General features: G+C 44.3%; 1 protein-coding gene across 8 annotated transcripts in view; it reads left to right on the top strand.

Moving 5' to 3' along the window:
• WNK2 (WNK lysine deficient protein kinase 2) overlaps window positions 1–27146 on the top strand; it is a 647264-nt gene that overhangs the window by 406305 nt on the left and 213813 nt on the right. For all 8 annotated transcript variants that reach the window (XM_085624584.1, XM_085624585.1, XM_085624586.1 and 5 more), the window contains 3 exons: window positions 14360–14405; window positions 15789–15890; window positions 18783–19879. In XM_085624584.1, coding sequence (XP_085480710.1) covers window positions 14360–14405; window positions 15789–15890; window positions 18783–19879 — 1245 coding nt within the window. The remainder of the gene's footprint in view (window positions 1–14359; window positions 14406–15788; window positions 15891–18782; window positions 19880–27146) is intronic.

Genomic DNA, 27146 nt, shown 5'->3' with positions numbered 1-27146 from the left:
AGTTGTGCCCAGCCAGGTATAAAATTCCAAGATGGTAACAAACCAATTAGATATTTCAATAATTTAATGTAAACGTGGAAACTGGATCATAAGTAGGATTGCCTTTGACTATGAATATAAGAATTTATGACCATTTAAGCATACAACCATTTGCTCAGGGTCAAATAGGATAAATGTTTGAGATGCAATTTATTTTCTTTTCCCAATAAATTATTAGATGCATTGGCATTCCATTGCTCCTGGTGAGGAATTTCCATAGTTTGTTAATACTTACTCTTTAACACTAAGGGGTTGATTATGATGGCGGGCGGATCGCCACCGCCCGGCGGCAGTGGCGATCCGTCCGCCATCACAACCACACTTGCCCCCTGCCATTTTACCATGGTGGGGGGTACTGCGGCGGACGGAAAGTCCGTCCGCCGCTTTTCCGCTGGTCGGCAATCATTAGGATTGCCGGCCGGGAGGAGCTGGGGCATAATTTGGTGGCAGTGCCTAGAAGGCACCGCCATCCGTATTATGATACCTGGTTCAGAAGACCTTTCCATGGCGACAAAGCCGCCATGGAAAGTCTGGCGGAAATTGCTTTGGAGGCCCGTTGTGGGCCTGGGGGGGATTGGGGGGCTGCACTTGGGGGGTACCTATTGTACCCCCCTTCATTGCTATGCACAAGGTGGCTGGCGCCGTGCGGTGCCTGCCACGTTGTACATGGCAATGTGCAACATGCCTCGTTGGCATTGCAGCGGATGCTGCTTACAGCAGCACCCGCCGCAATGTCAAAGATGGGAATGCAACCACCACGGTGTCGGTAGCATCCTAATTGGCGGAGCGGAACCACCGCACCGCTGGTGGCCGGTCCCACCACCACTAGGGTGGCGGGCGAACGGAAGACCGCCTGCCATCCAATTGGGGCCCATAGTTTTTAATGCAGGGCCTAAGTAATTAAACTGACGTTTTAAAGTTAATATGTGTTGTCTAAAGATGGTTTGCTCAACACACAATATGTCTAGATGGAAACTTATTTTATTGGAATTAAAATTTTATGTGCAAAGTTTCTTGATTTTTCAACCAATGACTACTACTTTGGGTTCATAAAGGTTTATTTCCTTATAATTATTTCAATAGAATTGCTGAACAAGAAAGAGGGCAAACGTTTTAATAAGTCTAAGCAGACAGACTGCCTTTTTGCTTTACAAGACAATATACTCAATAGTGACTCTAAAACGCATTATTATTTAAGCCCTTTCTGGTTTTCATTTTGCAGGGAAATTATATTGCCTATCTCAATTTATCATTTGCCTAGTTTTTGGAAAACAGTTGCTATATTGCACATAGGAAGGTTGTAGGGGTACCCATCCTACTTAATTAATGTTGTATATGATTTCTGTTGATTCTGAATACCAATCGATGTCCAAAAAACAGAGATAAATAAGGTTTTACTTGAAATCTATGTTTCAGCTACTATAGACAATGCAAGAATAGTAACTAATGTTCTGAGAGTGTTTAAAGCCTGTTAGATTGGTGTAAGAAGTTGGATTATTATTTGGTGACGGTGGCTACCCACCTGAAGGAATAATCACAACTCTTGTCAGGGTGAACTTTCAAAGTCACTAAATGAATATGAGCTCAACCCACTGATAGCAATGGCAGAGAGCATTCAGGCTTGTATGGTAAAGTGTAAAATATTTATACAGTACCAAAACCGTAATGCAAAACAATAACAATCCCAGACTGAATTGGAAAAATAGAGTAACCTTTTGTTGGATTTGGGCCTCTTTGCAGGGTCATCCTCAAATGTTATGTCTTCACCCTCATGTTTTCTGAACTCATTTATGTTGGCTTTTAGAACTCTGTGTACTTTACCACTGCTAACCAGTGCTAAAGTACCGGTGGCGCTCTTCAAACTTGGTGAAATTGGATTACACCCAATTGGCACATTTAGTTAACGTTTAAGTCCCTAGTAAAGTGGTACTACCTGTGCCCAGGGCCTGTACATTAAATGCTACTAGTGGGCCCGCATTGTGTCACCCCCTTAAGCAGCCTTTTAAATATGTCTCAGGCACCTGACATTGCAACCTGTGTGTGCAGGTATAAATCATCATTTGCTATACATATACATGGTAGTCCCTGAATGGCCCATGGCCCAAACGAGCAGGGTGCAGTGTATTAAAAAAGTTGGACATGTACTTTTAACTTTTGCATGTCTTGGTAGTGAAAAACTACATTTGTTTATCGCTACTGCAAGGCCTACCTCTATAAAAGGATAACATTGGGTTGCCCTATTACATTTAATTGGTGAAAACTTACAATTGGGAGCAGATAGGAATGTCGAGTTTGGTGTCTAAAGAACTGTAATTTAAAACTTTCTTTAATGGTAAAGGCGGATTTTTAAGTATCATTCTGAAAATGCCACTTTTAGAAAGTTGGTGGCTTCTTATCGTAACCATTTGGTGCCTACAGCCTGTATCCTGTGTCAAATGAGTAAGTGTAGCTAGCAGTTGGTCTTTGTGTATTGCTGCCAGACAGGGAAACCAAGGGGGAATAGGTATTGGCAGGATGGGACTTCTCTGACCTATCACACTTTCACATCACAAAGGCTCTACCTGAGCACACTCACAAAGGTTTAACACTAGTCTTTTGTGACCCCAGACAAGCTGGAGCAAGGACATGGAAGCAGGAAAATCCAAGCACCTCTGAGGGGTGGAAGCCTCTAGAAACTTGTCCTACATGAAAGTGGGCAACAAGTATACATAATGGACCTTCAGGCCCAACTCTTCAATACACCTCTGGACCTATGGAATACTCAGAAGGACTGGTGTGCTTCTCTCAAAGAAGGACTGCTACTCTGTTGCCTGGTGCCATGCTGCCTGAGTAAGAAGGACTGAACTTGCATCTTGAACTCAGGACCATCAGAGTCGTTCCAGGGGCTAGTGGGCTGGCTTCCTGATCAGTGCCTTCGGGACCGAAAAGCACCAACCACCTTGAACCCAGCACCTGCACTGTCTTATGTGAGTCCTACCCCCCAAGTGGTGCCACCCCAGTCCTGGCCCCTTGGAAGTTGACCTGAAGGAGCTCTTCCAGCCCATCTGTGGCCCTGTGAGCAGATCCTATGCAGTGTGATTCTACACCAACTCAAGACCTCGCATTGCAGCCCGCAGCCTCCTCTGAACCCCCACTGTGCGACACATCCTTGACGCAGGCCTTCTCAGCGCAAGTCCCTTGTCTGCAACATCCTCCACGACATAGGACTCTGCATCGCAGCCCCACACATGTATCCTCGATGCGGGATCTCGCAATGCTTCACAACCAAGATTTAAGGTGCTTTGTTCAGCTGCCCAATTCGGTCTCTGTACCCAGCCCTCACTCTATCGTGGTCAGCCTGAACTTGTGACTTTGTCCCGGTCCGGTACGACCAGATAACCTCAGTTGCTGCTTAGTACTTTTATGCACTATTTTCACTTAAATCTTTAGAATTGCATATCTCAAGCTACCTATTGAATTTTTGTTGTTTGGTCTTGAATAATTTGCTCAATTTTACACTTTGTAAAATTGGTGTGGGATTTTTCTTGTGGTGTTTTCACTTTATTACTGTTTGAAGTTTCACCCCTCAACCAGTAATCCACTTTCCTACACCTTTATTACTATTATTATAATGCGTATTCTTTAAGAGCATGGCTACCTAAAAGGTTTCCCAGCACTTAGCGCAATATGGAAAATGGGAGGAGCCTCAGAAACACTCTGACCTTTTAGGAAGGGTCAGAGGTTGAGAACAACCACGTTTTTAGCAATTTACATAACCGGGGGAGTGAAAAAAAAAAAGAAAAAACTACAGTCTCGGATGCAGCTCATGACGAAGTTTTGGTCCCAAAAAGAAAAATGCTCAACAGCCCAGCAAGATTAGGATGACTAGAGCACTACGAACTGCCAGTTTTGTACCAGGACACCAAAGGTCTAAGGTAACCAGGACTACTGTTTGCCAGGCATTTGTGCATGTAGTACAATGCCTTAAATTGTACCCATTGTTCAATGGGCAACCAGTACAGGTTTGTTTACATGCTGGCAGGGGAGGTGAACCTAGGAGGGTGGAGAAGGAGACTGGCAGCTGTGTTTTGTACAATTTCGAGGCGTTTAATCAATGTTTTTGCCACCCCAGGTACAGACTATTCTCTTAGTCCGGCCTAGAGATAACCCGTTTTGGACTGCGGTCCTCTGAGTAGAGGAACGAAGGCAATGAAGGATCCTCCTAAGCCATTTCAAGATCCCAAAGCATGTAGCTGCTACCTTATTAATCAGTTGGCTTGTATGTAGGTTTATCATTCAACCAGGCTCCTAAGTTCTTCATAACTGGCACAGAGCTAGGGAGAAAACCCATAGTTGTGGGCCACATGTGCCCTCCTCAAAGATTGAGGATGTTGATCACTAACAGGACCTCCATCTTTACACCGTTCAGTTTTAACTTATTAGCACCCATCCATAGTAAGACTCGCAAGAGACCGGAGTTAAGGGTCTCTACATTCTGATTGTCCCGAGATGAGAGATACCATGATTTGTGTATCATCCGCATATGAAAAATGAGTGAGGCTACAAGTTTCTACTATCTCAGCTAATTAATGTACATAAAGGTTGAAGAGCAAAGGGCTCAGTGTCAGGTGTGTCTCAGGGATCCATTCTATTAGGTGGATTTTGTACCGGTTTGTTGGTGTGCACCTGAAGGGATACGGTCCTACAGAAAAGATCTTAGCCAAGACAGGGCTGTAACTTCATTAGCAGTCCCTCTAATCTCTCGAGGAGCATTATGTGGTTAACAGTATCAAATGTTGCATTGAAATCTACCAAAACCAGTGTAGCAGCTCCACCATAATTCCGGCCATGCCTGAGGAACTTAGTAACACCAAGAAGTGCCGATTTGCTGCTATGACCGGCTCGAAACCACAATTGTGAACGGTGGAGCAGGCCATTAAGTTTAGTGTTCTCTGAGTTGTAGGTTCACGTGCTCACCTTTAGTAAACAGAATGACACCACAATGACAAAAATCCAGCAAAGATCACCATAGATAGGATTTTTTAAGTAGAAATTGTGCCAAAAGCACAAAGCAACAATGATCATCTAGGGTCTCTTTTAAACTTCTTCACCAAGCATCGTCCCCCCACCACGGGTCCGAAAATATTAACAATACATATTATATTTACAAGCAGTGAGAAACAGTCAGTCAGTTATAATAAGAATTTTAGCATTATTTAAACAAAAAAGAAGAAACATCCTATTTTAGAAGAGAGCGGAAGCTGGATTAGCAGAAAAACAATCCTAGACGGGGAGTGGAGGGGGCGGGGGAAAGGCACCAAAAGGGGGGGCAAGGGAGACGGGAGGGTGAGCCCGAACGGGGAGGGGGGGCGGACGGGAGACTGGGAAAAGAAAACGGAGAGAGGGAGTCATGAAATCAGAGCATAATAGTGGCGTAGTACATTTATTATACTTCCTGAGTATTCAAGGTATTAATCCATCTGGCCATGGGGTCCCAGACCACTAAACCCTTTTTTGTTTTTGCCCGTCTACCTTTTTTAGCATAAATTGCCTTCTCTAGTCTATAGGTGGCAAGCAATCTAGCTTTCCGTTGGCCGAAAGAAGGAGGGTTCAGGTCTTTCCAATACATAGCAATACAAATCCGGAGAATGGTCATTGCAACAAACAGTAGTGCACCCCCTTCCTTAAGACTGATCATATCATATAGACCTAACATAATAGTAGTTGGTGTAAGTTGGATGTCTAATAGAAGAACTTTGCTTAGAGACCATTGCACTTCTGTCAGTAAAGGCTCTAGCTTTGGGTATGTAGCAAACATATGCACGGAGTCCGCACTATATTCTGCGCAGTGCGGGCAAGTAGTTCCACAGCCAGTAGCCCATTTAGCAATCCTGTTAGGAGTAATATATAAAAAATAGCCCGTTTTATGTGGTAGCAGATATGTTTGCGCAAGGCCCAGAGCTGTACAGAAGGTGTTAGATGGAATATTTAGTTTCAGCTGCCATTTCGCATCTATTTTGTTTGTCATCAGGTCGTCGTTCATTCAGCATATAATATGTTTCCTATCCTTGGTAAATTAGAACCAAGCAGTTTATCTAAAAGTTCTAGCCTTGTGAACCCTGCTGATCCCCTGGTTTTGTTTGTTCGATATCTTGCGATGACTTGATACTGAAATATCTGATTGTTATTCAATTTATAGCAGATTTTCAGATCTTCAAATGGCCGAATGCCGTCTGAGCTAATCAAATCTCCTAGTCTGAAGATACCTGCCAGATACCACTGTTGAAGGGGTAGATTATCATTATTTCTGATAGGGGTATAATAGTCTAATTTAGTCAATCCAACCGATTTGCGAATGTTAAAAATGACCCAATAAGCACTAGTCATTGTTTTAAATCTAACTCGCTTGTAATAGCTGAATTCCAGGTGACGCTAAAGACCGCCTCTAACGTTTTCCGCTAGTAGTAAAAAATAAGAAGAAGGCAATCCTGATGAATTTAGGATACAATCCTCATGCAATAGTTCGGAACTGTATTGCAGAGCAGCAGCCCAATAATAGAGTTTTAAGTTGGGAAAAGCCCACCCTCCCCTGCCTCCGGGGAGAGAAAGAAGATGGAAAGGCCTTCGTGGCTGTGAGTAGGCCCAAATGAACTGAGAAAAAATTTGTTCAAAAATTCGGAGCATGTGGTTGTTAAAATCTAGCGGGATTGTCCGAAAAAAATAAAGTAACTTAGGAAAGCAAGTCATTTTTAAAACATTACATCTCCCTACTATTGTAAGGTGTAGGTTATTAATTTTTTGGAGTGATTTCTTCTTGTGAGCTGCCAGCTGGGTCAGATTTCTTCAACTAATAAGTCTAGATCAAAGACTATGTTGACTCCTAAATATTTGGCTTTCTTGGTGATTCTGTCATCCGCCCAAATTATTTTCTCATTTATAACAATCTGCGTTTTTGTTTTATTAAGGGCATATCCTGAAATCGTTACAAATTCTTGAGCTTCTTGCTCCAGGGCCCGAATAGCGGACTTGGGTTCAAGTTTTGTTATAGCTAAGTCGTCGGCATAAGCTGTGATCTTTGTGTCAATACCAAACCTACTCCCTGGCGAAAAGTGCAGGGTTTAATTCAATTCTTTTAATCAAAGGGTCGATGTAAAGGGCGAAAAGTAAAGGGGAGCAGGGGCACCCCTGCCTAGTTCCTCGTGATATCTTTATTTGCTCTGACAGGTGTCCATTAATTAGTATTCTAGCTGTAGGGTTTTTATATAATGCCTGTACAGCCTGAACTATCCTTGGACCGAAACCAATCCGCCGCATGATAGCCCACAAGAATTGCCAGGAGACCCGATCAAACGCCTTTTCAGCGTCTAGAAGGATTAGTGAGATCGGGTCTCCTGTCACTTCTGCGGCATCGAATAGGGTAATGGTCCGACGGACATGTTCGGCAGTGCCTTTTTGGGGGATAAAACCATGTTGCCAGCTAGAAACAAGTGGCTCGATGTTTGAAGATATCCTAGAGTCAATAACTTTGGAAAAGATTTTTTAATCTGTATTGATTAGCGTTATGGGTCTGTATGATGACATCTCCAGTGGTGATTTATCTTTTTTGGGAAATATTACAATTTTAGCAGATGACCAAGAGTTCGTGGTGAGGCCCAGTCAAAGGTGGATCTTACAACATCAGTGAAGAGGTCTTTTATTTGTTGTGAGAACTTTATAAAATTCAACTGGAATGCTATCCATACCGGAAGCTTTACCATATGGGAGACTAGCTAATGCGACTGCGATCTCCTCCCATACTGGAGGAATTTCCATTATATCATGTTTGTCAATATTAAGTTTAGCTATTGGTGTTGTCTCTAAATAATCACTAATCTTGATTTCTCAACATTCAATAGACCATACAGTCTCTTCTAAATATAGCTTCTTGTAGAATTTCCTAAAGGCTTCCTCTATTTTTTTGGGGTCAGTGGTTATGCCCTCGGTGTCGGTTTTAATTGAGGTGATGGTGTTCGCAGTTATCTGTTGTCTAGTAGAGATGGCTAGCTGATGAAAAATAAGTTCTCTCCATTCGTAGAGTTTTTCTCTCGACGCTGCCCATTTTGCAGCTATTTTCTCTGCTAAGACAGTCCCCATCTTTGATTTAGTGACGGATAACATTATCTATACCTCTTCTATTCCTGTTCCTGCCTGAACCGCCTGTATTATTATTTTTTCCGCGTCTATCATTTGCTTTTGTAATAAATTACCTTGTATTTTCTCTTTTTTATTCCGCCTGATTGAAAAACTAAGTGTCTCGCCCCTTATGCCTACCTTTAGGGTATCCCAAACCACCATTGTTGATGCAGTCCCGACATTTATATTCAGAAACTCCCGTATCCAGCCCGCCATATATTCTCGATCGTTATTAGCATATAGCAGTGCCTTTTCAAATGTCCAGTTCGAGCTTGGCCCCTGATCGACCCATCCCTCTAGATTTAAAATGAGCAGGTTATGATCCGACAGTAGCCGGGGAGCTGTATCGATACAACAATCATGAGTTAGTGAAGATGAGACAAAAAAATAGTCAAGCCTTGCCAGCGAGAGATGAAGGGCTGAAAAAAAAGTGAAACCGTTTTGATCAGGTTTCAGGTGGGCCCAGACTCTTAAGCCGTGGGTGTTTATCAAGTTAAGCACTGCCCGGAAAACTTTAGGCTTCCTTCCTCTGTAACTCAAGGATTCATCCGACTCCCAGGCACTAGGCAGATTTAAATTTAGGTCGCCACATAAGATTACCAGGAGCGGCCAATGCACTAGTTCTTCATTTATGCAGTTAATTGCCCCTGGGTCATCTAAATCACTTGCGTAAATAGAACAGATCGTGAAAGCAAAATTAGAAGGAAGAGAGTACCTTACAATCACCCATCTCCCTAATGTGTCAGATTTTACCTGATTCACTGCTAGAGGTAGTGTTTTCCGTACCAAGATCCCAACTCCCTTCACCCGAGCGCCCTGCAAGGTTGCCCCGGCAATTTTAAATCCTAAAGAATTCAGCAAAGATTTCTGGCCCCCTTCAATGTGAGTCTCTTGAAGACGCACTATATCCGCCCCATTAATTTCAGTACCTGAGCAGTTTTTTGTCTCTTCAGAGAGTCGTTCAAGCCGCAGATATTTATCGATACAATTCTAAGTTTATTTGGTGTATTCATTATCTTATTTTAAGCATAGTCTACATGTGGCTCTCGGGGACCGTAGCCCACTTATACTGTTTGGTTCTATTTCCTCAAAAGAGCAATTTTTTTTTTTTTTAAAGTTGTTTCATCCTTTGATTAAAAACACATAATTGACTTCCACCGTCCCCCTCCCCCAGGCCCACCCAGCCCCACATCACCCACCCCCCACATCCCGCTCTCCTGCAGATCACTGCGAGTGTAGTTTTTCCTAAAATGGCAAACCAACATTTTAAGTTTTAGCCCCACTGCATTCATTACGGACCCCCATTCCCTCGGCCCCCACACCCCCCCAAGAAAAAGCAGTCCGGGGAACCCTGAATGATGGTGAACTAATGTGAGACCCCAGCCGCCAACCCACTCCGTTTTTGATCTGCTGGTCATCGAGGTTAGGCTAGTCTGACCTCCCAGTGATGAGAAAAAAATAAAAATAATCTTAAAAAATGAAAAGAAGCATGCAAAAAAGGTTTATAGTAAGAAAAAAACAGTTAGAACCCCCATCGCATTAAATTTTGAGTAGTCCATATCGGGGTCTTTAGCTTCGAGCCTCACTTTTTCTTCCTCCCCACGATATCTTTCAGGTACTCTCCAGCTTTAATATCAGATAGAAATCGATCCTTCATGTGTTACTTTCAGTCTTGCTGGGTTTATTAGAAATACTTGAGCCCCTTGTTGTTGCAGGGGAGTTATCATTTGGTGCAGTCGCCATCTTTGCTCGACTGTTGCATGGGAGAAATCTGGTTTGGACATTTTTTTTTTTATTCCACCTACTTCTTTCTGGGAGTTGGGCCTGGCCTGGTCATATAAAACCAAAAATACCCTAGGTTTCTCATTTCCAATGTTACTGCCATCACGCCTTTGTTTCAAATTAAAAGGGAAACGGTGTGCCCTTTGGACCTCCTGATCCCAGTTCCATCTAGTTTGTGATGGGAAAGTGGCCCGGAGTAATTTGACAATGTATCCTCTGGGGTCCTCACCCTCCACGCCTTCCGGTATCCCCAACAGCCTCAGGTTGTTTTTCCGTAGCCTATTTTCTTTTTCCTCTAATTTAGACATTAAGTCAGTGAGGCAGGCTTCGTGGGAAGCTCCTTGTTCCTTTACTTGGGATACTTCACTTTCAAGGATCTCTGTTCGCCCTTCGACCATTGAGACCCGATCGCCAATATCGGTGCATATTTTGTTTAATTTCCTGATGCCACCGCAAAGTTTTTTGGACGCCCCCTTGGCGGCAAGATTGTCTGATCTTACTTCTTCCTGGAACTGTTTGATGGAATCAAGAATGGAGGACAAGGAGGGCTCAGTCGGGGTTTCAGCGGTTAGCTGCGGGCTCGCTTCGTGTTGAAGATTGGAGGCCCCCACGGGCAGTGGCCCATATGAATCGGAATAGTCCCACTTCAATTGGCTACGTCTTTTACTCCTAGTCTTTTTCTTTTGGGTGGTTCTAGATGTGGGGTCGGAACCTTTTCCTTCAGACTTGCTGCTTTCTGTTGAACTGAGGGACTCCTTTCCTGTTCCAGAAATGGATCCATCCGAGACAGAAAAGAAATTCTCGACCATTAGATCTGGGGTCTGTGGATCTATTGGTCGGGGGCTCAGGTGCTCAGAGCCTCTTTCCTCAGCCTCTTTCCACCTGGGGAGTCTTTCCTACAGCTTCGTAGTTGGGGGAAGCGGTAGCAGTAGCAGGGGGAGTATCTTGGGCACAGGTAATAGGCTCCAAAACCTGCTCTGTCTCACTCGCGAGAGGCCCTCCACCAGAATCATCTGTGACCGGCTGCAAGATTGGTTGTGTGGCCCCTTGTTCTAGATTCAGCTGGTCAGATAGCTTTGGGTGATCTAAGTTACCCCCAGCAGGTGAGCTTAAGTCAGTAGAGGTGGAGGTAGGTGCTGATGGCACTTTAAGAACAGTAAAATGCTTGGTGATAGATGGAGAACCCCCAGCACCTACCGCTGCATTCTCTTTTATAATGTTTGCTCCTCCCTGCCTCCCCATATTCTTTTTACTGGTCCCTTCATCCCTTTTACCTTTGGGAGGAGGGTCCGTTTTATCTGCCGTTTTCTCCATTTTGTCCTTCTCTGGCTCCTCATGGGTTACCACTCACGTTAATTTAGAAGCCTTCTGTCCGCTGGTAGTTATTCGGCACTCTCTGCCGCAGTTCTTCCAGGACGATACTTCGGGCGCCTCCTCACCGTTTCTGCTACCACTGCCCGGCAGCTTGAAGCACTCTCGGGTCCAACCAGCGATAATGGCAGCCGTCCGGCCCTTGTCTGCAGCAGGCCTCGCGCTGCAGAAAAAACGTAATTTCACAGAAATCCAGGCTCGGGTTTTTGCCCTTCTACTGCCGCTCCAAGTGTGGAGAAAAGCTCTGGATGTCCGGAACTCTGGTTTGAATGCCGCCGAGACTGCCGCAGACATCTGCCAGGTGTGAATCCTTACAGGTCAGGTCAGCTAGCTGATCACCGAATGCTGTTAGTCAGAGCTCCTACACGTAGCATGTGGCATGGCGGCTGGGAGGAAGAGCGCTCACACTAGCGCCATCTGCTAGTACCTTAAGTTCCTATGCACAACAGGAGTACACTTCTAAAGCCCTCCAGGACCTCAGGGAGTGTACTTTAAGACTCAGGGTGTCAGGAAGAGACAAACCGCAGGGTTGCCACGGGTCATCTGTGTACTTTTAAATAGGCCTTTTGTAGCTTGTTGTATCTCTGTAGCTTGCAATGGCATCCATGTGACCCTCGGAATCAACTTTTTCATCCTGGGTACAAGAAAGAGCTGGTCCAGTCCTTCAAGGCTCCTCCTAGGATATCGACCACATTTCCAGTCCACTTCTGTTCTTCCACAGGTCCAGACATTTTCTGAAGTTGGTGTATGAAGGTCCCACATTTGTGCCCGGCATTACTTAGTGGGTTGGAATTACTCCTTGGCACTCCATAACCAATGGGAAAAATATTTCGGGGCATTTTCAAGTTGGCTAAAGTCTTCAACCACAGTAAACTTGGGCTCTGAGACCGGTAGGTAGATGTGTGTGGTGTCCCATGATAATCCTAGTATCCTCCCACAACTAGCACTAAAATGCAGTTTAAGGCAGTCGCTGTATCTACAACAAACCCAGAGACAGACGTCTAGTAGGACAAGCGTAGTCTTTCAGCAACCAGATAGTGGATCCACAAAATTCATCTTGGCATTCTTCACATGTGCCCCAAGTGTTATATATAAACCCAGCAGAGGAGTCAAGCAAGATTTGACACTCAAGCAGAATTTGACTCCTAAATGTTAAAAAGATGCTCAGAGCTTCCACCCTGCATATTCTGCGGAGTACAGAAGAATCAAAAATTCAGGTCAGCCTATTGTTTGCTCCTGGGAAGCATCTCATATCTATTCACTCCCATTCAAAGCTACTGTCTGGGAGAAGCTGGAGAGCTAATGAAATCCACCTCCAAGAACGTCTGACATGCAGGGAAAAGGTATTTCTAAAAGTTACTTTTCCTTAATATTTATAAAAAATCTGACCACTATTGAGTTTTATTTTCAATAACTATTAAAAATAGTTGTTTAAATATCTTGTCCCATTCCCAAAAATAAATTAGGAGCATTTTAATCTGTACTCTGGATTCTACATGGGACAGCTAGGCCTCTAACAGTGAAAATAGCTTTTGCATACAAGTCACTGTAAGGACATGTTGACATTAAAATTCTATGTGTCCTATTTTTTAAAACCGCACACTTGAGCTGAAGAAACAAGTTCCCCCCCCACTTGCAGTTTCTCTGCAACAACAAATCTGTTTCAGCTGGACCTCGGCAAGACGATATCCGCCTCATGGGGTCTTTGTCAGATACAGCTTGCAGCCTTGCCGCACTATAGAATTTGGAGCTTTCTATACAATTTGGAGCTTTGACAAAGAGCCTGTTTGAAGGTAAAAATCTTGACTGGGCAAAAGCGCCAAAATTATCAAACTGGTGAAAGGACTTCCTGGGTGCAAAATTCACATTTTGACGCTCTAAACTTTTCAAGCCTAAACCATTGTCTTCACTGAGACCTTGTCCAATGCCTAGCCAACATCATGGAGCCCTCCTCAGATAAAGCCTTGTGTAGCTGTAGTATTTTGACATCCGGACAAAGACGAGGTCCCAAGGTAAACCCTCTGACCGGGTCGAACCTGGTTGGTGTATCAGACCTGCGCTCTTTTCCGTTTAGCATGAAATCACGTCTAGGTACCAGTCTACCACAAACATTGACTACCATTGGCGATTTGCACTTTTTGGTGCCACTTTTTCTTAAATCATTAAAAATGCATATTTCCAATTACCCTTATTGGATTTGTGTCATTTTGGTGTAATTTGGTGTAATTTACTTCATTAAAGTATTTACTACTTGTGGTGGACCTTAATCGACTTCTACAAATAACCACTTTCTGACTACAGGTCTTTTGCAAAATTCTTTGATAAGGGTTTTGTAAAATGTATCACCTGTACATTTTTTTCAAATTGTCTTCTATGAGGTACTTTGCTTTCCCACTCAGTGCAAGTTTTGGATGGTGCATCACTAGTTTTAAATCTTGCCAACTACAAGGAGTTTGTACTCTTATTTGCTTGCTGCTGCTGTAACATTCTACTTTCATCTATTCACAGTCTTTGGTGAGAGAAGAAGCCAGAGTAACAGTGAGAACAGTTAGCCATGTGGTTACTGCTACCGGGTTAATCCTTAGGCTGTTTCTTGTTGCCAAAAAGAGCTTCCACCCCAGTCCTGCTGGAAAAGTATAAAGATCTGAAACAGGCAGAAAGAGTAGGAAAGTGATGTTTCAGGTTTGCCATGTTCATGCACACAACTGGAGTTGCTCCTATGGGAATTTTAACAGTGCAGAATTACAGATTGTAGTCCCACCTCGAATGACGGATGTAGAAGTGATTTTAATATATTCCAGTTTATTCTTGTACATGGCCCCACCTCTGACTGGTGTAGAAGTAATGCCAACACATCCCTGTAAGTTCTTCTACGTAGTTGAGCTGTATAAGGGGACATATGTTCAGGTGGCTTGCTTGGGTCACTGGTGTCCTGTAAACAGTTGCAGAAATTAGTAATGCTAAAAGGAGTGGTGGTGGTCAATGTCGAAATCATTGATGTGTTTTATCTTCACAGGAGAGTCAGCAGAATCAATCAAAATCCCCAATTTATCAACAAAATGGTAAACATGTAATTTCTTAATGTCTGTGTACGTTATGGCGGTGTTACCCACTTGTTTCTCATTTAACTGCTATATCCTGTAATCGCTGACCTGATTGATGGCGTGGAAGAATTAAGGTGGCCTTAAGCATCCATTTGATATTTTTTTTTCCCCACATTGTCCTCAATCTCAGAATAGCAGACATGACACCATGTTCTAGTGCGGTCTGAGCAATATTTCCTGACTGATTGTGTAAAGCACAGTCTTATGTCCCACCACATCTCGAAACCATGTCCTGGGATGTAGGACGGCAGTCGTGTTCATGGAAGGTGGTGGCTTCCATGCGCGCTGATCTTTTCTCTGGCTGCTACCTTCATTCGAGTTAAAGGGTGCACAATATTCCTTGATTGTGATGATCATCTTGAGCAATATCAGTCCTGCAAATGGGAATTTTTTGATATGTGGAATTCCTTTGCTTCGAGTATGAGTGTAGAGAATCACTGGTGGGATTACAATTACTGAAATCCTTCAGTGGCACTTTACAAGCTTCACTGTGTATGTATGTGGGTTCTTTAGTCAGGCTAGTAAACAGAATATTCTGCCCAATCCATGACCCTCCTGCTGCCTCACATAATACTCCCAAACATGTAGACCTGGCACAGAATGAAAACCTGTTGGAGATGGAAACCTTTAATAATGATACAATCCCCCCTAATGTTCCCTTTAAGGAAACTACATGTCACCTTAGGACACTCATAAAGGCTACTGGTGACTTTGTGCCTCCATATGGTCCTAGTGACTTGCAATTTTATTCTAATATACACTTGAGGTATTATATCCCCAAAAAACTTTCCATGTCATCCCTCTGAAGAACTTGAGTAGCAAAAGACTTATAAATGTAATATGGTTATCTAATGTCACTTGGGGGACTTGACAAAATATTAGATATACATGGTTAACTTTCATAAGGTTAGCAGCCCATTAGAAGTGGTTTGTATTTCTTTACCAGTGTTAAATTAATCCAATTTCAAAAAAAGTATTGAAGCAGGCCACTATACAATGAATTTGCTGCATGTCAAAGTATTAATAAAAAGATTTTCCTAGAAACAATATTTCTTTATATTGGCACGAGGCACACCGAATATCTCATACGGAACCCAAACATTGCATTTTGAGACAAAAGAAATGCAAGATTTCATAATCTCCATTGAGCAACCTCTACTAGAAGACATGCCTTTGATTTTTCGTTCACTGTCTTAGTGTGTCATATTCCTCAGTATTCTGATAATTAAAATACAGTTCACATTGTTGCCTAGTGGGAGTTACTTATTGTTATAAATTAATCTGTTTAGGGCTGATCGTCTTCTAATGCTGCACAAGTAACTTTGACTTTTACGATTGCAGTCTTACATACTGGAAAAAGATGGTTCATTGTGTGTCCTGTTGTGGAGACTGCATCTTCTGAGCGTTCGTCCTCTGCCACTTTGCCTGCAGAAGATTTTAAAGGTATAGTACTGTATACTAACCCGCATTCTGTATGCTTTCCAGTAAAACATTCAATGTGTGTATTTTGTTGACTTTCCAACTGTTTGTAGTACTTTGCCAAAAAAGGAGTAGAATGTCTTAGTATGTGGGGTTAAAGCGAGTAAATACACTCATAATGTTAAAGGTAAAAAATATTTTTATGTCGTACTGTGTGATACAAAGGACCTTGATCATATAGCATCCACTAATTACTGTGCCATGGCCCAATGCTGCCATTCAGATTTCCATCCATTCAGCTGGTCATTCAAGAAACTTTCAGGGGAAACTTCCTCCTTCCATTAACTCTTTCCTCAAGGGAATTGCACAGGCTTCCAAAAAAAAAGTAACATTAATCCAGGTGATTTTTGATTGTTGTTTTCATAGCAAACACAATATATTGTTTCCTCTGCACGCATATCTTCTGCGCTCTGAGATATGGAATTGAATTGTAGCCTAGCCAGGCCTGCTTTAGTTTCCAGGATGGTGCATGGAACATGGATGGTGCCTACATGTGCTCCTTTGGTACATTGTTTGTGCCAACTGGCTCTTGGGGAGGGAGGGGAGTCTAAGTAACTTTCTTGACAACACATTACTGGTATCACAGTATGCATCCAGATGTCAAAACATGCAGGCTCTATTAGTCATGAAAGGGGAGAGGCTGTCTGGATAGCACAATACTTGTGTACATTGCTGTGCCCACTCCTGTCTTCTTCAAAGAAATCTCTGCACCACATTTGACACTTAAAGGCCATTCCTATCGCATCGTAATCTCCTGTTTGGATTAATTTACGACCGACCCATTTTGATGGAGTCGGTCGGAAATTAATCCAAACAGTATTTCTGAATGTCTTACGACGGGCTTGGAGAGCCCTTCTGCCATTCGGAAAGGGACCTGTAATCCCAAGGTCAGCTCTATCCACCCGAGGGATTACCATGGCAGATTCCACCGGACTTTCTGTGCCGCCTTTCCCACACAGAAAGGCTGTGGGAATCAGACTTTGGGGGCCCCCAGCAGGGCCCTCATGAGTGCAAGACCTCCGGATGGTGGCCTACTGTTGATCCCTGCACCTCGAGGTGCCTGCCACGGGGTGCAGGGATGAACTGCACCTCAGCTCTTTAAATCGAGAGCATGCATTCCGGTTGTTATTTTAGCATACTCGCATAACTTTGTAATTACATTTATGCTATAAGGTTCGTACTTCATTAGCGTCTACATTCCCCCTTACCTCAAAACAACAGGTCAAACGTAGACTCCACTAATCTCTCTACAGGATTATTCCACTCGGGTATTAGTAGGCTGCACTTAGAACTAGTTATTCTTCACTCCGTGCTGGCAGATGCTCCTGTCGTCGCACCTCCGATGCTCTAGGCCTTCAAGGATAGGGAAGGGTGGGTGGGGGAGGGAGGGAGGTGGTGGAGGTTTTGGGGATTTTGGGGGTTTCTGTTTTTATTATTGTCATATTGGTTATTAGTAGTATCATTATTGTTTTTGCTGCTATCTTTTTCTCCGCAGTTTCTTGCTATACATAGTAAACAGCCATCACACCATTCATTTCTGCATAGTAAACATCCACTATACCAATGTTCGAGCTCATATCTGCACAGTAAACACCCATCACTCCAGTGCTCGTGCACATATAACTCTGGGTTTATCTTCTCACCTTCTACTAGCCCTTACACAGAGCTGGTTCCCCTCCTGAGCCACTGCACTAAATGACTTTCTACATGCACAATGGGAGATCACAATAAAATACTCACTCATATCTTTATATGAGAAAACTCAATTACCTGCACTAAATAGAGAAACTTGCTGTTGAATGTATTAATTTTCTTCCGCCACAAATTCACGCACATATGACTAACAATTTTACAGATAATCTTAATGTCATTTCTTTCAATGTGAAAGGGTTAAACCACCCGATCAAACGTTGGACAATTATGGACTACCTAGCAAAATCAAAAGAAGACATCATACTCCTTCAAGAGACCAAACTAGCTAACAAAGATGCTGAGTTGCTAAAAAAATAACTGGATAGCACGTCTTGCTCCCCAGCAAACCACAAAAGAAAAGGTGCAATTACCCTAATAACAAGAAAGTGTAACATCACTCTTGAATCAACCTCACACGATGCGGATGGTAGGCTATTGATTACTAACCCACATAGAGAAGATTCCATTCATGTTGTAAATATGCATGGGCCGAATAGATGATTTTTCCTTCTGGGAAAACGTATCTAATAAGATCGGTCACTTACCTCTGGATGACCTGATCATAGTGGGTGGTGACTTTAATCTTCCCCTAGACCCCATTCTAGATTGTCAATTCACCTGCAAATAACATACATCGAGATCTCACTGCATAGTTCAGAAAATTTGCTCAAAATACAATCTTAAAGACTCATGGCAACTATAACACCCGGACTGAGACTACACTTTTTACTCCGTGCCACACAACTCATACGCAAGGATAGACTACATACTAATATCAGGCCCTTACACCGATCTAATTGACCAAACTAACATATCCCCAAAATTTGTCTCTGACCACTCATGTATCAACGTACTATTAGCTGTTAGTCATACAAAACCACTGTTAAAAAGATGGCGCTTCAAAAACGAGGTTTTGTTGGATCCCCCGTTCTGATAACCCCCAACAAACAATTTACGTCCTTTCTTTAAATCATTGATTTCATTATACTTTCATAACCCAAATGTATACTCCTTGACCAGCTCCAGTTTTTTTCAAACCAGTTCCAGGAAAATTTGCTGTTGAAGCTCTAGTCTTCGGTTATCAGAAGGAAATATCCAGCAACTCAGTTAAAGAAAGCAATTTGTGGCTTTTGCAAGAATGACAATGTGTTTTTGTTCTTACAGATTCGGAGCAACACATAGAGGACAAAAAAGCATATTCTTCAGCAACAGATGAACTCACAGCATCAGGCTTACAGAAGACACCTTTGCAGCCAGTCATCATGGATGGACCAGTTGCTCCTCCCTCCTCATCTTGTGCGGATGCTTTGGGCACTCGTCAGAACCAGTCAGAGTGCCCAGCACAAGCACCACAAGGACCTACTCCATATACTAAAGAGGCTATTGATGTCAGCCAAATTGCACCAACAACTACACAAACAGTTTCAAGTAGGCAGACTGATGCAACAGAAAGTGTTGATTCTCTACAAGACTTTTGCTCAACCCAGTTTTCTACAACATCACAAAGTCTGTCAAATCCACCAACAAATGAGGCTTCTATTGCCATGGCCATTCCTTGTAGTACAGTCAAGCCTTCCGAATCACACTCAACTGTTTCAACGCTAAAAGCGAACATAGGTTTACTTCCTATTTCTCCTGGCAGTGTAGGCTGTCATTCTGAAATGCAGATTTCCTCTCCATCGGAACCCAATCAGCATCTTCCTAATGGCAAGCAGTTTGCTGGCCTTGAATCTCCTAATCTGACTGGATCTCACCCTCCAAGTCCTACCATAGTCCCTTCTTCTACATCTGAGCTTGGATTACAAACCCAGTCTCAGGCTTCAACCTCAGTCGGCGGTAATGCCGGGGTACAGCAGTCCAGTATTATCGAGTCAGATGGTGAAGGCCCACCTAGAGTTGATTTTGCTGATAATACCATTAAAAGTCTAGATGAAAAACTTCGCACTTTACTGTATCAAGAATATGCTCCAACTTGCCCCTTGGGAGAAACTCCTGAAAATGGTGGGCAATTAGATTTTCCAGTTGACTTAAATCATGTGCAGAAGTTGAATGATGAAACAAGTCTTGCTTCTGGCCAGGGAATAGAATCTGACCTTGAAGACTCGAATGTATGCAAACATTTTAAGGCAGGTTCTGACGTGGATCAGCAGCCTATCCCATTAAAGCATTTGGAACAAACACATAAACACCAATTACTTCATAGCCAATCGGGCAATATCCCTGATGTGCCAGTTAAGTTATCAAAAAGGAATTCATATGAGGTAAGCCTTAATGCTGTATTTTGTTCATTTCCATCCTTATTCACTCTGTAAACTGCATCTTTTATGTAAAACCATAATGAAAACACATTTTATTTAGATAGTCCACACAAATATTGCAATCTTTTGGAACCTACTGCCTTAGACTTTTAAACAAAATGGTTGGCCCTCTGTTCTGCTAGGTCAGTAATTTGTGCTCTCGCTGTCACTCTGCTGTGACCTGTCTCTAGAGTCCTGTGTACTTCAACTCCATTTTTATTTTTGTGTGGCTATAGTAGAATGTCACTTGTTATGGTTGAACTGTTGTGGTTCTAAATTGAATGAGGACAGCCTCTTGTATTAATCTCCTAATGCAAGGCAGGCCCAGCATACGGAAAATGCAAAGACAGTTATTCCCTGGGGTTTGAGAATGGGCCCTTACATGCGTGCAATGATTATTTTGAAAACTTTGGTATGGATTATGGAAACTATTAAACATGGAACATATTTTGTTCATGAACCATCAAACAAAGGGTAATATTGACCAAAAGAAGTTCCCTATTTGATTGAAAAACATGTTGGCCGAATTGTGGACTGTCTGTGAAAATAATTGAAAATTAATCTGTTGGAAAATATACAACAGATTGGATTCTAATATTGAATTTCATTATATTGTTAAAAAATTGATTACAAAAATGTAATGATGTAAAAGCAAAATCACTCTTGATATGAAAAGTGAGTGTATCCCCAATTATAAATAACCAGTGTTACTGAGAACTGTTAAATTGGAGCTCATATGCAGCTGAGATATGAGGGTTAATGTATCACTTAATATTATCCGGGGGGGCTTGTTGAGAAGGGTATTCACATCTAGAGCTTCTTTTATAAAGTAAAGAAGATGGCAGAGCAGTAAATCAATAATAAAGTATGGCAAGCAGCCTGGTAGAAGTGTGCAGCTGCCGGGTACTCGCAAAAACAGTAGGGGAGCAGAAAGAGTAATAGGGAGTAAATGAAGTGTAAAAAAATGAACTGGTGGCTGAAGGTAATCGGACAAGCCTTAGGATGGAGTGGTGAGTCCCCGACACAGGAGAGCGGGGGAGAGAAGAGAGCAAGGAAAGCAATGAGCTTCTATTGAGATCAAGTGATGGAGAATAAATTCCCGGGGGGAGAGGGGTTCAGAGCAAATGCAAGACATAAGAAAGCTTTTGAATGAGAAGCCATTCAGTCATGACCAATGGGCTGCCCTGGAGCCCACCCCAAGGCCGCAATCACAAGTTGTGCAGTGTAGAACTCTGATGTGGCAATTATCAGCTGGCCTGCCTATTGTGGCTATTTTTGTCCAGAAAGATGCTATTTTTAGGCTTCTAAACCACATATAAAGGAGTAGTCTCTTGATGACTCAAGTGCATATATTCGGAGAGGCTCCCTCTCACCTTCATCACGTCTTCCTCTCATCAGAGGACCTCTGCCTTATTTATTATACCTCAAGGTCCTCTAGTTTTTCTCTAAGTTGGTATAGAATTCTTTATGTGCATTGGTGTGTTTTTGTAAATTGTAATCTAAAACCTTATTACAAAAAAGGATTATATTTGGAACACAAACTTGGAAGTATTGGCGTTTTGGCTGTCTCAACTAGGCCAGCATAGTGCAGAACGACCATTGTAGCCTGTTTGTTTCAAGGTTCTTTTTGGTACAGGCAATATCAGTTATCCAGTATTAGGGTATCTTTCATAGATTCACATGCCTGAATCATTCCCCGTCATCGGGAATGGGAGTCACCGGTAAATAACAAAGTAATGTCCAGAAGACATAAAACAGCCATAGGCCTCAGAGGCCTTAGCTTAGTAAGCTATCCACGTCCTTATGTAAAAAGGACCAGATTTTGGCCAGAGCCAATCAGCTAACACCACCCTCTAGAACCTTCCTGGTAGGAGCTCTAGTCCCTCAGATTTTCTACCGCACGTCGTGCTAAGGGAGTCTCCACTGAGCTCTGCTCATTTCCTTGGATTTAACAGTATTTCTTCTCAACTTTCTGGATTTTCAGCATGGCTGATACACCTAAGAAGGGTTTATTCAGGCCCTGTGCCTCTTGCGGAAAGAAGAGGCTACATATCGACGACCAACACAAGGACTGCTTGTATTGCCTCTATCCCAGTCACAGTTCTAAGGACTGCAAGGTATGTCGGACTTTCTCTTCTAAGACCTTGAAAGACCGAGAGGGGCGCCTTTTAATCTGGCTGCAAAGGCTAAAGGACAAGGAGGCTGTGGTGTCCTCTGAGGAGAGTGAGAGTTCCTCAGTTTCGTCTCACTCTTCACGTAAAAGACCAAGGGTGGCATCGCCGGGCCCTTCGTCGCAGCCACCTCAGAAGAAGACGCAGAAAAAGTCTTCAGAGGTCCAGGATTCGCCTATTCCAGGGAGCTCGTCTCCTAAGGTGATGCCCCACACCTTCAAAAAGCCTATTGCCACCTCGTCGACGACAATGTCGACAGTAGCGTCGACGAGAAAATCTCCGTCTACAGCGATTTCAGTTACATCGTCGACGACGACTCTATCGACGATGACGTCCCATTCCATGTCCTCGACGACGACAACTCCATCGTCGACGGCAGGCAAGTCAATCTCGTCGACGTTAGCCATAAAAAAGTCATCGTCGTCGTCGTCGAGTAAGCTGTCGACCGGAGGGTCGACGACGACACCGTCGACGAGAGCTCCATCGTCGACGACGAGGACTCCGTCGACGAAGCTGCCAACAACGAAGACACCGTCGACGACGAGGGTACCGTCGACGAGAATATCACAGTCGACGCCGTCGTCGACGCCATCGTCGACGAGGAAACCGTCTTCATCGTCCTCGTCGCTGACGACGACCCCGACGACGATCCCGTCGACGACATTGACACCTGTAACGTCGGTTACAGCTATACCATCGAGCCCCTTGAGGGGTATGGACACGGAAGACCAGAGTACATTTGTGCATGTACAAATAACGAAACGTGCATTAACTCCGGCCCTCACTTCACCCAGTAAGGTCCCAACCTTGCCTCCTACTCGCCTCTTTGAAGAGGAGGATTCGGACGACGCTAGTCTCTTTCCTGCGGCGACTAGTCCATCACAGCTCCATGTAAAGTACCAGGATGTCTCGGATTACGAAGACATTCCCCAGGATTATGAGGAGGTTCCTCATCAAGAATACATGCCGCCTCCACCTTCCATGGTGTGTCTACCGGCCTCCTTGGTCACAGACCTTCAGTTCTTAATATCGGACTATAAGCAACGATTTCCGACTCAAGCACCTCCACCGATGCCTGCGGGGCCTTCCACTCCACGGTCACGACCGCCTCCACTACTTTTGCAACCGGAGAGGAGGGCATCTCCGCCTCGTCCCACCACGGACGACGAGGAGGAGGAACCTGAGGAAGGAGAACTCCAGGACGTCCAATCCCAACAAGATGAATGGGACGATTACATCCTTCCGGGTCCGGTTTCGCCAGTCCCTACCGCAGCCGACTCACCGCCCGACGACATCGGCGGTTTCCACAACATCATTGAAAGAGCGGCCCAGCGCTTCCAGATCCCGATGCCTTCGCATCAACAAGACTGTTTCTTATATGACTTTAAGGAACCCTTCAAGAAGTCCGTCCGGGCGATTCCGATAATTGATTATATTTGGGACCAGGGCATAAAAATAATGCAGAACCCTTCATCAGTACCACCGGTTCTACCACGCCTGGACAAGAAATATAAAGCTCCGGACACTGCTCCGGTTTGTCTTACAGGCCATCCAAAGCCGGACTCTGTTATCACTCAGGCTGCGCAGAGGAGGTCAAACAACCCAGCTGCGCTGTTGACGGCTCCGCCGGATAAAGAAGGACGACGTATGGATAGTATAGGGAAACGTTTCTCCTCTGTCAGCCTTAACAGTGCGTGCCTCCAACGCTACTGCACTATTGGGACGGTACAACCGACAAATGTGGGCGGACATTGCCCCATACCTAGCGGATTTGCCTTCTGAATCAAAAGAAGAGGCAAGGAAGATTCTGTTGGAGGGTGAAAGATCTGCCACGGAACTGATAGACTGTGCAATGGATATTGCTTCCACAGGTTTTAGACAGCTGGCTGGTGCGGCTGTTCTCCGGCGCCAGGGTTGGCTCAAGGCAACTTCTTTCAGGCCGGAGGTCCAGACAAAAGTCCTGGACATGCCTTATGATGGCCAACTTCTATTCGGTTCTCTTATTGACGAGGCATTGCAAGGTATCAAAAAAGATACAGATACTGCCAGAGCCCTGGGGTCTCTGCAATCTCGGAACCCTTCCTTTCGTGGGTCAAAAGGAAGAGGTCAGACTTCCACCAGAGGAGACTTTCAACAGCCTTCCTCTTTCTCCTCTTCCCAGCAGTACCGTCCACAGTATCAGCAGCGACAACAGTCTTCTTACCACAAAACTTCCTTTCGTACCAGAGGAGGAAGACAAAAGGGTGCCGCGCGGCGGCAATGACTTCCGGATGCAGCCGGTCTCAAACTTGTCTCCACCCTACAAGATTGGCGGAAAAATCTCCCATTTTCTCAAAAATTGGCAAACGATAACTACGGACCGATGGGTCCTCCAATTAATACAATTCGGCCATTCCCTGGAATTCATACAAATTCCTCCTCAAACTCCTCCCCGCCAAAGGACTCACAAAAACCTACGCCCATTACTCCAAGAAATAAAGATTATGCTTCTAAAGGGAGCTATAGAGAAAGTTCCCCTAAGCCAACGAGGGAGAGGGTTCTACTCCCATTTCTTTCTCATCCGAAAGAAAGAGAAAAAATGGAGACCCATATTGGACCTCAGAAATCTCAACAAATTTCTGAAAAAACAGTCGTTTCGAATGATTACCATACAGGAGGTTTTGCATTTACTCAACTCAAACGACTACATGGTGTCGGTGGACCTTCAAGACGCCTATTTTTATGTCCCAATACACCGCAACCACAAGAAGTTCCTGCGTTTCATGGTGGCGGGCAGGCATTACCAGTTTCGGGTTCTGCCATTTGGGCTCAAATCGGCGCCACGCATTTTCACCAAATGCCTAGCACCAGTGGCGGCGTACCTACGCCGTTTCCACCACCAAGTCTTCCCGTATTTAGACGACTGGCTTATCAAGTCCCCATCTCAAGAAGGCGTGATAAGATCTTCCAACGCTTGTCTGACACTCTTCGAGTCACTGGGGCTCACTCTCAACCGCGACAAATCTGTCCTGCAACCATCCCAATGCATGCAATTTTTGGGAGCTACACTAGACACCATTCACAAGAAAGCATTCCCGTCACAGGAACGCCAGGACAAACTTCAATCTCTGGCACTCCAGGTAATGACAAGAAAGACGCTGTCGGTGCGCCTCTTCAAATCCCTCCTCGGGATGATGTCCTCCTGCATTCTATTAATCCCACATTGCCGCTTACGGATGCGACCCCCTACAAGAGGCTCTGTCGAACCAGTGGATCCAGTGTACAGCGTCTTTCGACGACGTCATCCAAGTAACCCCGGCGATCAAACAGGCTCTGCAATGGTGGGTTTTCCCCAAGAACCTTTCGCAAGGCTTGCCTTTCTTGCTTCCTGCTACTCCTCATATAATCACCACGGACGCCTCCTTAGAAGGCTGGGGAGCTTTCCTTCAGGAGCTACAGATAAGCAGAAAGTGGTCCCCTTCTGAGAAAATGCTTCATATCAACCTTTTAGAGCTCCGAGCAGTCTACCTAGCTCTAGTGGCTTTCCTCCCGAGGATAAAGAACTCAGTAGTGCTTGTCCGGACAGACAACACCACGACAATGCACTACCTGAACAAGCAGGGAGGGACTCGTTCACTGACGCTTTCGCACGAATCGCAGAAAATCTGGAACTGGCTGCTCCGCCACAACATCTCTCTCCGAGCAGATTATGTTCCAGGCACCCACAACGTGTTGGCAGATTATCTAAGCAGGAGGCAGGCAGCGTGCCACGAGTGGGAACTGGATCAGCAGGTCCTCAACAATATCTTCGCCCAATGGGGCACACCTCGGCTGGACCTATTCGCCACGCAACGCAACGCCAAATGCCAATACTTTGCAAGCTGGCATCCCCAACCAGGATCCCTGGGGAATGCCTTTTCGATAGCATGGTGCAACGTCTTTGCATACGCCTTTCCGCCATTTCCCCTGATCCCCAGGGTACTACGGAAGATGAAGGCGGAACCTTGCACTTTGATATTGATAGCCCCAGCTTGGCCACGCCAACACTGGTTCTCGGAACTTCACCTCCTCTCCCAGGAACCTCCGATCAGACTGAAAACGTTTCCATCTCTTCTGACGCTCAGCGATCAGCAGATTCAACATCCGGATCTAGCCTCTCTCAGGTTATCAGCTTGGCTCCTGAGTTCAAAGAGTTTCGGGGCCTAGACATTCCTCCAGACTGCAGACGAATTCTAGCTCGGGCTCGAGCAGATAGTACCAACAAGACATACTCACTCAAGTGGAAAAGATTCTGTATCTGGTGTAAGACGAATAGGTTGCATCCTTTCTCTTCCACCCCAGGACAAGTCTTACCCTACCTTTTACATCTGGCAGAATCTGGTCTTGCTCATGCCTCCATTAAAGTTCACCTAGCTGCAATCTCACGTTTCAGAAGATCTTCTTCCGGCCCCTCTTTATGGTCTCATAGACTCATAAAGCAATTCATGAAAGGACTGTTTCGCACATTCCCTCCAGTAAAGCCTGTTCCACCGGCTTGGCACCTTAACATAGTTCTAGCTCAACTAATGAAGCACCCGTTTGAGCCCATCCACAGAGCTGACCTTAAATTTGTTTCTTGGAAGGTGGCACTTCTACTAGCTCTTACCTCGGCAAGGCGAGTGGGGGAGCTCCAAGCGTTCTCTATCCAGGACCCATTCCTGCAATTCAAAAAGGATAGAGTCCTTCTCCGCACAAATCCAGCTTTCATTCCCAAGGTTCCATCTCACTTCCACCTCAACGAACCTATTGTTTTACAATCATTCTTCCCAAATCCACAAACAGTGGCGGAACGAACTCTACATTCACTAGACATTCAACGTTGCTTGAAATTTTACATTGAGAGAACGAAATCTTTTCGTAAATCAAATCAGCTATTCATAGCCTACAGCAGACCTCGCAGAGGGCTTCCGCTCACAAAACAGAGCATTTCCCGCTGGATTTCTTCGGCCATTTCCTTCTGTCACCAACAGGCAGGACGTCCGTTGAGAACAACGATCCGTGCCCACTCCACAAGGGCCATGTCTACTTCCATGGCTCTTTTT

Source organism: Triturus cristatus, chromosome 9 (assembly GCF_964204655.1).
Source record: "Triturus cristatus chromosome 9, aTriCri1.1, whole genome shotgun sequence".
Classification (NCBI taxonomy): domain Eukaryota; kingdom Metazoa; phylum Chordata; class Amphibia; order Caudata; family Salamandridae; genus Triturus; species Triturus cristatus.
Note: the sequence above shows the minus strand (reverse complement) of the source record. Positions and strands in the feature narration are given on the sequence as shown.